At 36.2% G+C, this 11,529-nt stretch overlaps 1 protein-coding gene across 1 annotated transcript; it reads left to right on the top strand.

Moving 5' to 3' along the window:
• Nucleotides 1-5: 5 nt before the first annotated feature.
• On the top strand, nucleotides 6-8,829 carry TFB2M (transcription factor B2, mitochondrial; the record flags this gene model as incomplete). Its single annotated transcript, XM_009321270.1, has 8 exons — nucleotides 6-75; nucleotides 678-766; nucleotides 1,693-1,846; nucleotides 2,235-2,383; nucleotides 3,932-4,021; nucleotides 5,266-5,328; nucleotides 6,649-6,800; nucleotides 8,219-8,829. Coding segments are annotated over 8 exons (954 nt in total), but the record flags the coding sequence as incomplete, so codon positions are not given.
• Between the last annotated feature and the right edge of the window lie 2,700 nt (nucleotides 8,830-11,529).

Here is an 11,529-nt window from a genome sequence, read left to right as displayed (position 1 = left end):
CGGCTTGCCGGCCTGGTGTCCGCCCGGGGCGGGCGTTGGCGACTGGCAGGGCCGCCTGGGTGTCGCGGCACTGCGGTATGCCTGGGGTAGGCGGCGGGAGGGTCCATTTATACAGAGCTTCGGGGGGAATGAGTGAGTGTTCAGTCTGAAGACTTGAGTCACTGGTGTTAAAACTTGGCTATAGAGTAAGTAGAGATGTAAATTTCTGTCCAGGTACTATTTCTGGTTTTGTAGGCGAGCTTTATCTCTGTCAGTAAAAGCATGCCTGAGACTGTGGGCCATTACATAGGTAGCCCTCTGCCATTATTTAATGTGGGTTTTTTACATTTCTGCACAGGGTATTTTACCTGTAGAGATAACATGGGTAAGGTTTCAAAGCATATTTCAGCTGGCAGAAGAAAAAGTAATAGAAATACTTGAAACATTATATCTAATGTTCCTCAGTATCTAACTGTAATGCTGTGCTTAGTGTAATTCACTGAGCAATCTCAGGCAGGCTGCATGTAAATCTTTTTTCTAACTCTTGTTTTGAAGTGTGTTTAAACAAACACAAGTTGTCTCCTGTTGAAGGTGGTATATCCCAAGTGTTGTGTTGGGAAAGTCACTAAAGGAAATCACTTAGAAAAAAATGGACTTTTTTCTTTTTTTTTTTTTTTTTTTTTTATTCCCCCCTTCAGGTCCTGGAATCTTGACCCGAACTCTGCTCAATGCAGGTGTTAGAGTGGTAGCTCTAGAAAGTAACTCAGCTTTTCTTCCAAACTTACAGGTACACTTTTGATTTAGTAGCACATTTCTAAAACTGAATTAAAGGGAAAATAAGAAATTAACTTACCATTGTGTAATAACTGTTGGATCAAAAACGAATTAGCCAGTGATTGTTACTTGTAACATCTGAAATAATGCTTAATAATAATAAGTATTGTTTGGTTTTACATTGCGCATTCAGCAACAGACTATTTTATAATCAATTGATTTGACATTTTGTGTATGCAGGAATTCAAATTCATAGTCTTCCTATAAATAGTTTCATGCATAAATTTGAGGCTAATACTAATCGGAGTCAGTGTAGTTGTGTATGTTTAAGCAGGATGTCTGTAGGTAGCTGTCAGAAATCTGTGAAAAATAGTCTTGGTTATTCTGATTGTCTCATGGTATTATTTAATCTATCGTCCTGCAATTGACTGGTAATATTAAGACACTTACATGTGTTGTCCTCTCCTGTTGACCTTGGCTTTGCATGGATTCAGACACATAGCTGCAGAAGTTGCACTAGAAGGATTGTGTTACAATGCTGTAAAGTAGAAGTTTGGAACGACTCACTTTCACCTGACTTAAAATGTGTATAAAAGGCATTCTTTGTGCATATATGAAGAATTCCAGTTGTAAATCATTAAATGCAGTGGTTTGCTTAGTTGAGCATAGCTTTTTTGCAAAACACTGCAGAACATCTTACTAATTTAAGAATGTGTTTCAAAGCTCCGGTTGAGCAGCACAAATATGTCAAAATGCCCGGCGCAATGAAGGAAGCTATTCTTTTTATCAGCTGTAAGAAGCAGCTCTGAGACTTGACTCTTGTTGACTGCGTAGCAATTTTAGGTAGTGCTTGAACATTTTATTTTTTTTTTGGGTTGGGTGTTTTGCAAGATAGGTTACTGCATCCAGATTTCTTCAACTGAAACTAATTTTATTCAGTCCTTAGAGAATAGCCTGGATGGACAATTAAAGGTAATTTACGGTGACTTCTTCAGACTGGATCCTTTGGTGACTGGAACGGTGAAACCACCTGCTATGTGTTCTGACAAACTTTTTGAAACCATGGGTGTAGCAGCAGTTCCTTGGAGGGCAGGTATATGTATATGATCACACATGTTACAAATACATTTGAAGGGTGCATAGGCAGTTTGGCAAAATCTTTGGGATTTGCTTGAGGTATATGTTCTATTTAATGTGTATGCTGGATTAATGGATATTATTTCCTACATTTCAGCTTTATTTAGGTTCTTCATAGCTTCAAAAAACCCATGTGGCAATATGAAATCTCAGCTATTTGCTTGTCTTTATTAAAGGTTTAGTCTAATGCAAACTGGGCTTAGCTTTGACTAAAGCTTGAATTGTATTCATTCTTGAACAACATGAGCTGACAGACTTTTCTTTTCTTAATTGTTTGTAGTTTAGACATTAGCATTAATGAGATTGCAAAATTGTAAAGATACTTTTACACACTGTTGAAACAGATGTACCTGTGAAAATTTTTGGAATCTTACCGCAAAAAAAGGAAAGGAACACACTTTGGAGGCTTCTTTTTGCCCTGTATGAATGCAGTTCCATATATAGATACGGAAGAGCAGAACTCAACATCTTTATAAGTGAAAAAGAGTACCAGGTGCGTGTAAGATTTTACAGGTAGTAAAGAATAAGTAGTGCTTCACAGAACACAAAAACATTTATATTGTATAGTTAAATGTTTTTGCTAGTGAATTTCTTTTTCTGCCAGAATTGTTAAGTTTTGTCTGTTTCCTACTTGTTCTCTTTATGCAGTAATAGCACTGTCAAGAAACATTCTGTTGTCCTGTAACCACAAATCTTACAAATGTGAAGGCTGGTCCTTGAGAAGGATACGCAGCAGCAGACTAGCTGCTTTCCATTGTAAATTGTGAGGTGCTTAAATTCTGTAATGTGCTTGTGCAACAAAATTGTTTACTAGTTGCAGGTAATAGTCAATGAAGACTGAATTCAAAACGCCTCGTGAAGAGGATTCAGTTACTAAATACCATACTCAGTGAGATGCGCTTGCCCTCTTGAGCCACTTTTGTATGCAGTACGGAAAAAAACTGAGGCAAAGTATGAGTGATTCACACACTTTATTATTAAGGTTCTGTACACTAAGGTGCAGAGCAGCTTTCTGGGTTATGTGTTCCTAATTTATGCTGTCCCAAACCTCTAGAACTGTACTTATAGTTCAAGGGTACCTTTTCTTTCTGTGAAACTGAGATTCATACAGAGCCACAAACCTTTAGTTACTTGAAGTAAGCAAGACTTCTAGGTGTGCTTACACAGCCTGTGTTGTGTCTAGCACCCTACTGAAAAAAATTAAGTTTTAAGTATATTCTTCTGCGAAATGACAGGTTGGACACCACTGAAATATCCACTTAAATGGTATGTTTTATGGCCAGATTTTTGAGCAAATAGGGGGCAGCCTGTTCATTTAATGCAGTCACTGTGTTTTTTATTAAGTTTTCTGGTTTTATTGTGAACCATGTTAAATGAGAGTTGTGTACCTAAGTAAAAGCAATTGGAATCATTGTTTTGGTTTTTGGTTGATTATATGACGAGGCGCTCTAATTCTGTTATGGGAAGTTAAATCTTCCTGCTACAATTTACTTCTTTCTTTGCCCTGTTTGAGAATAATGACAAGTTTTTCTTTTTTTCTTGCCTAAGAGTTGTCTGATCTGTAATATTGATCAGGATGATGACTGCGCAAGCTGCTTAATGTTCAGTGAGGTCACCTGATGTTTGGCTTACTCTGCTTGTGTACCTTATTGGGAATATTATCTTATCAGTGTGCGCTGATAACTCTGCCCATGTTATGGTTTTTATACAAAATATGATCCCTGTTTCTCTTCTGCATGAAACTTCTCTGCCTTAAAAGGGACAGGAAAGTAAAAGCTGGAAATTCCTACGCAGTTCAGTTATCCAAATAACTGCTGCGAAGAATTACTTAGACTGCTATAACATCTTCTAATCATGTGTTCTGACAAGATATACTGAAATAGCATGAAGTATGTATTTGAGGCCTAATGTAACTTTACCTTGGAATTTTAGACTTAACTATGAATTTCTTACCACTTGTTATATATATAAGGATTTGCTTAGATAAAGAAGCAATCTTAGTTTTTGCAACAAAATTGCTCTTTCTTTGCCATTTTATTAGGTATTAACAGCAAAGCCTGGGGAAGCAAGGGCTTACCAAGCACTTAGTGTACTTTGGCAAGTAGGATGTGAAATTCAGCTACTGCACACAGTAAGTCTTTTGTACCAGCTGACATGGTCTAATGCTATGGACATGTTTTTGAAAAGGGTTTATAGTGTTTTACTGTTGTAAACTAATTGGAAGCTAATTTGACATTTAAATTAGTTGGAGAACTATTGGAAACTTTTGGATGTAAAAACCTGAAACAGTCATGTTTGTGTCAAACTCTGTCGCTTAAGCAGCATCATTATTAACTATGATGTCAGTATTTTCATTATAAGCCACTGCACTCAAACATTTATTCTCAGAAGCTGGTAGGTAAGAAGGAGATGTTTGCGCAACAGAAGTCTCTTTCCATCTTGCTAGGGGTTTTGTGAGACTAGAAGACTGCTCTTCCAATCTGTCATAGTGTGCTCTCTGTTATGTCCTCTGCATTTTGCCATCATGTATGCTTTTGACTTTCTGAGCTGTGTTCAGTAGAAGTATGTTTCTCAGTCTTGGTGCCTTTATGTTCTAAGCAGGCCTGCTCCTCCTGCTAGTCAGAACTATCTTAGCTTGTCAAGCATGCTATGGTTTAGTTTTAAAAAGTTTTTTTATGTTGTCTCCCTACCTCCACATGAGCACATGGCCATCGACTTTCGCTTACTTTATCCTGTTTAGATTTATCTTTGTTTGTGCTCTGTTTTTCTAGGAACCTACCTTCATAGTTTCAATGTTTTGCTAATCTGAAATTAAAAGTTTAACTATCTATTGTCTTCCAAATACCTTATACCACGAGGTGTATATTAAAGTAAACACTAAGGAGTTGAAGAATAAGATGATGTTCAAGGAACCTATTACATATGCATGCCCTGGTCATACAGTGTTTGCTATACATCTGCTTGTAGCTACTTCAGGAGACATGTTATTGAGCTGCTGGGACTTTTGTTTGGACTCAGTACAGCAGCTGTTATGGTCAGCTGTCAGTTTTTAGCTTTGGTTCAAATTTTGAACTTGAAACCAGTAGGTAGCCCCACTAATGTATGGTAATATATACAAGCTATTTGATTATAAGTAATTTGCCAGTGCTACTCAGATACTTTATCAGGAATGTGATTAAATAACACTTTCAAGTCTGGCCTTTGTGTGCTTATTACTTGACTTCCCCTCCCCCCCTTAGTTCTAATATATTTCATGGTTTTACAGTAAATTTTAGAATCGGGGTAAACTTCTAATTTGACAGGATTGATGGTAAATGTTTTTCCAAATTCTAACAAAGCGCTTTAATTCTGTAATATATTTTCTCCTTCCCATAGGAACCTTGGTCATCATTTGTAACTAATTTGAAAAATGGGGGACTGGCGGTACCAAAAAGCACGGTAAGATTGTTGTGTGCACTTTTCTCCTTCTGGAGATACAGCTAAGCCACTTTAATTAAAGGTTAAAATAACTTTATAACAGCATTTACACATAAGGTTTTTTGGCTGTGAACAGTGTATTTTTTAAGAAGTGTTCTTCTAATTAAAACTTATGGGCAGCATGTAGATGCATCAGAAGAGGGGTGAAGAATTGCTACTAGCTTAGAAACTGAAATAAACTAGTATCTTTATTGTCTATGATGGAAAAATGTAGTGAATAAACAGCATAAAGGGATGTGAACAGGTGAAGTCTTTTTCAAAATAAGTTACTGACAGGGCCACACCTACCTGCTTGAACAAAACAAGTGTTACCACAACTAATAGCACAATCAGCATGCTGCTGGTTTTGATTAAAATGGGTATTCACATGTCCAGTGTAAATTCCGTGTGCTAGTTAATTGCTGAAAAGTGTAAGTCTCAAAGCTTAAATTTGAGAAGTGGAAAAATACCCTGTGTAAAGTTCTTTACTTTTCTCTTTTAGAGAAGTAATGATGTTCCTTTGTATAATATAAGAATAATTCTATTTAATTCCAATAATGTAAAAGCATGTATACTTAATATTCGGTTTTACCCTCCCCAGAAAACTGCTACAATAGTATATTGAGTGTTGTCTGAAATGTTACTGTACAATATAAGTGAATATAAGTGACTGGGTGTGCCTTACACACTTAAGTGTGTTGCTGTAAAGCCATGTAGAGAGGCATGTCAGGTGGATTATGGAAGATGTATTGTGACAGCCTTAGGAGAAGGACAAATGTGAGATCTATTGGACGATATATCCATTGCTGCCAATACAGAAGTACATTTATTTCAGTTAAAGACTCCACCCCCTCCCAATTTCATAAAATCTTCAAGTTGCAATATTGTCTTAGTGTTACACTAAAATAATTCCGTCTTTACATACAAAAGGCAGGTAGATCTGATACCTTGCATACTACAGGAATATTATAGGCCATATAATCTCTTGAAAACTCGCATCAAGCCTGTATTGTCTATTTCAACTAAGAAAGTCCAGTCTTAAAAAATAAAAATAAAACCGAAGCGATAGTATGTCTGTTTTGTTTCCTATTTTCTTTCTTATTTGGGGGGCAGGGGGAGGTAAAGCATCTTTGCTCTAGAACAAAATTTTAAAGCCACAGCTTCCAATGAAATTGTCTTGTTAAGACTTCTAAAACTCTCTAAGAAATGTTACTGGTGGCGCGGATGAAATGCTTACTCTTAGCTAGAGACAGACACTGTCTTGAAATGACTTTTCAGTGGCTTGTTTTGTTCTTCTTGCAGTGGCTGCCAAATGACCATTTATGTTTGGTACGACTGACTCCTCAGCAAAATCTGTTTACAGGAGGCTTGAAGCCCACAAATTCAGCTACCTTTATTTTCATGGTGAAACAGTGTCTTGCTAAACCCAAGTCTAGACTTACTGATAGATTAAAGTAAGTAAGAAAGAATTACAGTTTTTATACTTCAGAGAAATATAGGAAAATATTAAAATGTTCTCAAAGCAGTATTTATTTGCAGCTGAAATACAGCTTTTTTTTTTAATTATCTACATGTAGACTAGAAGATTTCAGTTTTGCAACCCACAATACAATATTTTGGGGACTGTTCCTGGACTGTATTCACAGATGATAAAAACTTGAGGTTTGACAGGAAGGTTGACAAGTATTTAGGATGTAGATATGCAGTAATTGTTTGTACCTCCAATGGAGGTGAGGTCATGCATTGGCAAGAAGTTTTCACTCACCTTACAGACATAATAATAAAAGTCACCAAGAGTTTTGCAGGTATAGAAATTAAAAGCTGAAAAAGAGTTTCAGTTTATAACAGACATCAAAGTAATGCTAATGAAAACAGCGGAAGGTTATTGCAGGTGGAGTGGGAATGTCCTCAAATGGCTTTCTGTTATCTAATTAAAAAATTAGGCTTTAGACTTATTTACCAATTATGCAACTCTCTTTAATTATTATTTTTTATATTACACTGGAGTTATTCACTTTGCTTAATGATCAGTAGATTTCTGTTTCCCATAAATGGGAAGTGCTTGCAGTCTGGAAAGCATTGACTTCATCTTGTTAATGAAAATAATTAATATATTTCTCATTTGTTGGTAGTGGTTTATGGAATTTAATTTCCAGAAAGGGAAAAAAACCACCCAAAAACCTAATAAATTCCAGTAACTCATTTAGCAAAGACAAGTGCAAAGAGCCTTAATGGATTTCTTTCTTAAAGCTCAGTGGTGTACCTAATCTCCACTTGATCCTTCAGCCAGGAAGTGGAGCTAACTTTGAAGGCTTCTAATGTGCATCTTCTGTGTATTTATACAACCTTTTCTTGTCTGGGTAATAGTTATATGCACATTTATAAAGGTCTAGTTTTCATAGCAGTGATGTAGATGGGAGACAGTGGATACATCTGTTTATATATAGAAGAAAATACCCAGGAGGTGTAAGTGACACTAACTCATGCTATACTGAATCATATTCTTGAAGATGACCTTGGCTTTAATTTGCCAGGCATTGAAGAATAACCCCTTTTTATGCTGTAATGCTTGTTACTGACTTATGCAGTTGGGGCAGAGGAGGGAGGGAGGGCGGGCACCCACCCTCTAATGAGGAGGCTTAGGTGGTTTGGTATTGTCTATGTCGGCTGGGGGCTTTATTTCATACTTGTATGTCTTACCAGCAGAGGTTTCTTCCTGTTTGCAGTATGGATTGAAAATAAGTTGTGTTGTAGCAAGTCTTTAACAACTTCTAGAAGCTGCGAAAGAGTGAAATGGACCTTCAGATACTGTTTCTTGCTCTTTAATTTTTCACAGAAAGAAGTGCTCCATTATAATTTTTGTTTGTTTCAGTTCATGGAGCTTGGACAGTGGTGGCAAATTACTGAGAGAGCTAGAAATTCCAAAAAATGCTGAAGCACGTAAGTTATACCCAGAAGACTATAGGCGTCTTTTTGAGGCTTTGCAAAACTCTAATATGTTTACTGAAACCTGGTTCCATGATGAAGTCTTGGAAAGTATAAGGAACATAAACTTATAAATCTAAAGCTGCTGTCTTTTGGAAGATCACCTTCGCTTCTGGAAGATTACTTTGATAAGAAATGATTTAAATAAAATCGGAGATACTGTTAGCTAGATGATTTCTTGTCCAAACAGGAAAACAAATTTAGCAAGTAACAAGAGCCCTTCTACACAGGATGAAAGTAACGGATTCACAGTTATTTGATCACAATCCTATCTAGAATGGACAAACGTTGCATCTTTTCCAGGAGCATATTAGTGACCTGCTGCTTTTGGATGTACCACTTAAATGGAACTTTTTGTTACACTCTGTATATTTACAACATTTGAAAAAAAAATAACAGACCAAATATTGTTATTTGTGTGGTTTGTATTTTAGTGCTCAGTGATTTGAATGCCCTTTCACAGACTCCCAAAATACATAGGTCTTCACAACCACTGAATCTGTTATATTGTCTCCTAATCTAAAAACCTTGCAGTCTAAAGTCAACATAATATCAATAAATCGATAGTGGTGGGTTAATAGAAGACAAGGTAATGACAGCATGATAAAACATCAACTGAGAGTTGTTTGGCTTTTTTTTAACTAAAGATTGTTATATCTCTGGGGGAAAAAAAAGTTGTAACAATTCTTTTTAACATTTGAAAAGAACACTGGGCAGCCTGTTCTAGTTTACAATATGCAAACACCTATATGCATATAGGCTTTATCACATTTTAGGTCGCAAAACAAAGTCACCAGAACATTCAGTGCTGTACGGTGGGGGTGGGGGGGGGGGAATCATCTTACCTGCAACCTTTGTCAATATGTATTTGTTTAATGTGTGTTATATGTACAAAATAACTTACTTCAAAACTATATGCTATTAAAATTATTTTTTTAGCCATAGTACTCCATAACGCAACCTGCTCCTAGTTTCTCTTCCTGTCTTACCATGTAACTGTTCTGTTGTTGTCCAATAGTGCTGGCAGGCTGTACTCGTTCTGTGTTCTATACTGTCTTCTCTGGGAAGAGCTGTGGCCAAAAATAATGGCTATTTTCAGGCTTTGGAAAACAGCAGCGACCAAAACAATGCAAACACAGAATTGTATTTCTTAAGCATAATGTGAGGTATAGATGTGACAAGCATTCATCTCTGTCTTCCTCCTGCAGTTCCTGCTGCAGAAGAAAAATTGACTTCAAGCAGCCTCAGTTCACTCTGCTAGCTATGCTGCAACTATCTGTTTAAGCTGCTGATAAGCCTTTGTAATGTTACAATGAAACTACTGGAAAGGCTGAGGTTTAATTTGCAGTCTGTCTCAGAGCATTACTGGTATTCTGGTGTAGGTCTTGAAGATTTGAGGCTTGCTTTCTGTTTACATCTGTTACTATTTCAGAAAACTTGCATTATAAATTGACAATGAATGGCAACTTGCATTAACAGAAGCAATTCCACTTTTTTTCAATCTCAGTAGATGGTAACTGTCTTATCTACTGGTCTACAAGAATGCAGTGTCTCCTGGGCTGATTTCCGCCCACCACCACCACCTCGAATCAAATACCTTGCTCTTGTTGCAGCAAGGTGTCTTATATCAACATATCAGGAGAAGTATTCCATGCATAAAATATAAGATCACCACTGTCTATATAAACTTCTTTAACTGTGTTGCAGATAACACTTCAAACATGAACTGAAAAAAAGGAAATTATTTGCTGTGATTTTTTTTTTTATGCTGTTGGAAAACAGCATTTACTAAGCCAATGAAGAGACTCCTAAAGTAACAGCAAGAGTCTGTAAGTGGAAGGAAAATTGTGTAACTGGGGACATGAAATGAGGAGATTTAATGCTAACCAGAACTCTACCATTAAGTTTAAGTGTAAGCAGTATGTTTAGCCCTGATCACAAATGTGAAATGAAGAGAACAATGGCTGTCATTATAAAAATGGTTTTGGTATTGATGAAAGAGATGGAACAAAAGTGAAAATTACTGGTGTACGTGAATAAATACAAGGGAGTGAAATTGAAGTAGGTCTATGGATTTGATTAATTGATGCTATCCATTCAGTACTTCCTACTGTTGCAGGTTTACAGCTTCTGCAGGATAATATTGAATGCAAACTTTCACCAAAATTTTAAATTGTGTATAAAGGCTTCTCATGCATTTTTGTTATTATTTTTAACCAACCCTGTCCTACTTGTGTTCCTTTCCTTTGCATATCTGCCTTAGCCATATTCCTCAATATGTTGATGGAAGATTGAGCCAACATCTCTTCAGTTATTTTTGATTCATGTAAATGCAAAGACAGAACTTGCAACTAGGAAAACAGTATATAAATTTAGGTTAATATTTACAGTTAAATAAACCTCAAAAATGCTATTCAAAGAGAAAACAAAACTGCAAATTCACTCAAAATTTAAAATGCTAGACCTCAGGAGAGAAGGTCTTCATGCTAAGTTTGAGACCAAAAGGTTTACAGGAACTACTTTTCTATCATGGTGGGATAGCAAAGTTTCCCATTTCTGAAAGTGTGCTAATTTGCGAGTGAGTTACTGTGCCAGATACAGTAAGTAATAAAAAGTATTTTGAAATTAGCACATTCATTTGAAAATGTTGCACAATTCAGTTGTTTTTAAAATAGTTTTGTGTTAGGACACTATTTATATATAAGATACAAAGTAATAGATTTTCAAAATCACATTAATTAGCTGCAAGCTTTGGGGCAGACATTTCTTCCTATGTTTTCTTGTCTTTGAATCTGTGATGTTGGATGAGATGAAGGTTACAACATGCATACAACATACTTAACAGGAGGTCACAATATAACATATTCCTTTCAATTATCTCCAGACTGTGGAGTTGTGGTTTCTTTTTTTTTAACTTTTTTTCTTTTTTCCTTTTTTTTTTCCCCAAGACCGATTTAATAAATGAACCTCTAAAACATGAACCACACATGATACATCTCCTATCAAGTAGAACTCTTTAAGTATTGCTCCCATTCTTCAAATACTGTTTCTTAGAGGAGTTGCCAAGAAAATGGCTTTTGGCATGCCATATTAAAGCACCAATATATCATAGTTTGTATATTAATTGTAACTTCAGAGGTGCTAAGTCTTTTCTAATGGCCCTCATCGTGCCATCCATCTGCCTGTAAAAGAAAATTA

Source organism: Pygoscelis adeliae, unplaced genomic scaffold (assembly GCF_000699105.1).
Source record: "Pygoscelis adeliae isolate BGI_AS28 unplaced genomic scaffold, ASM69910v1 Scaffold463, whole genome shotgun sequence".
Classification (NCBI taxonomy): domain Eukaryota; kingdom Metazoa; phylum Chordata; class Aves; order Sphenisciformes; family Spheniscidae; genus Pygoscelis; species Pygoscelis adeliae.
This window is presented reverse-complemented; position numbering and strand designations above follow the sequence as displayed.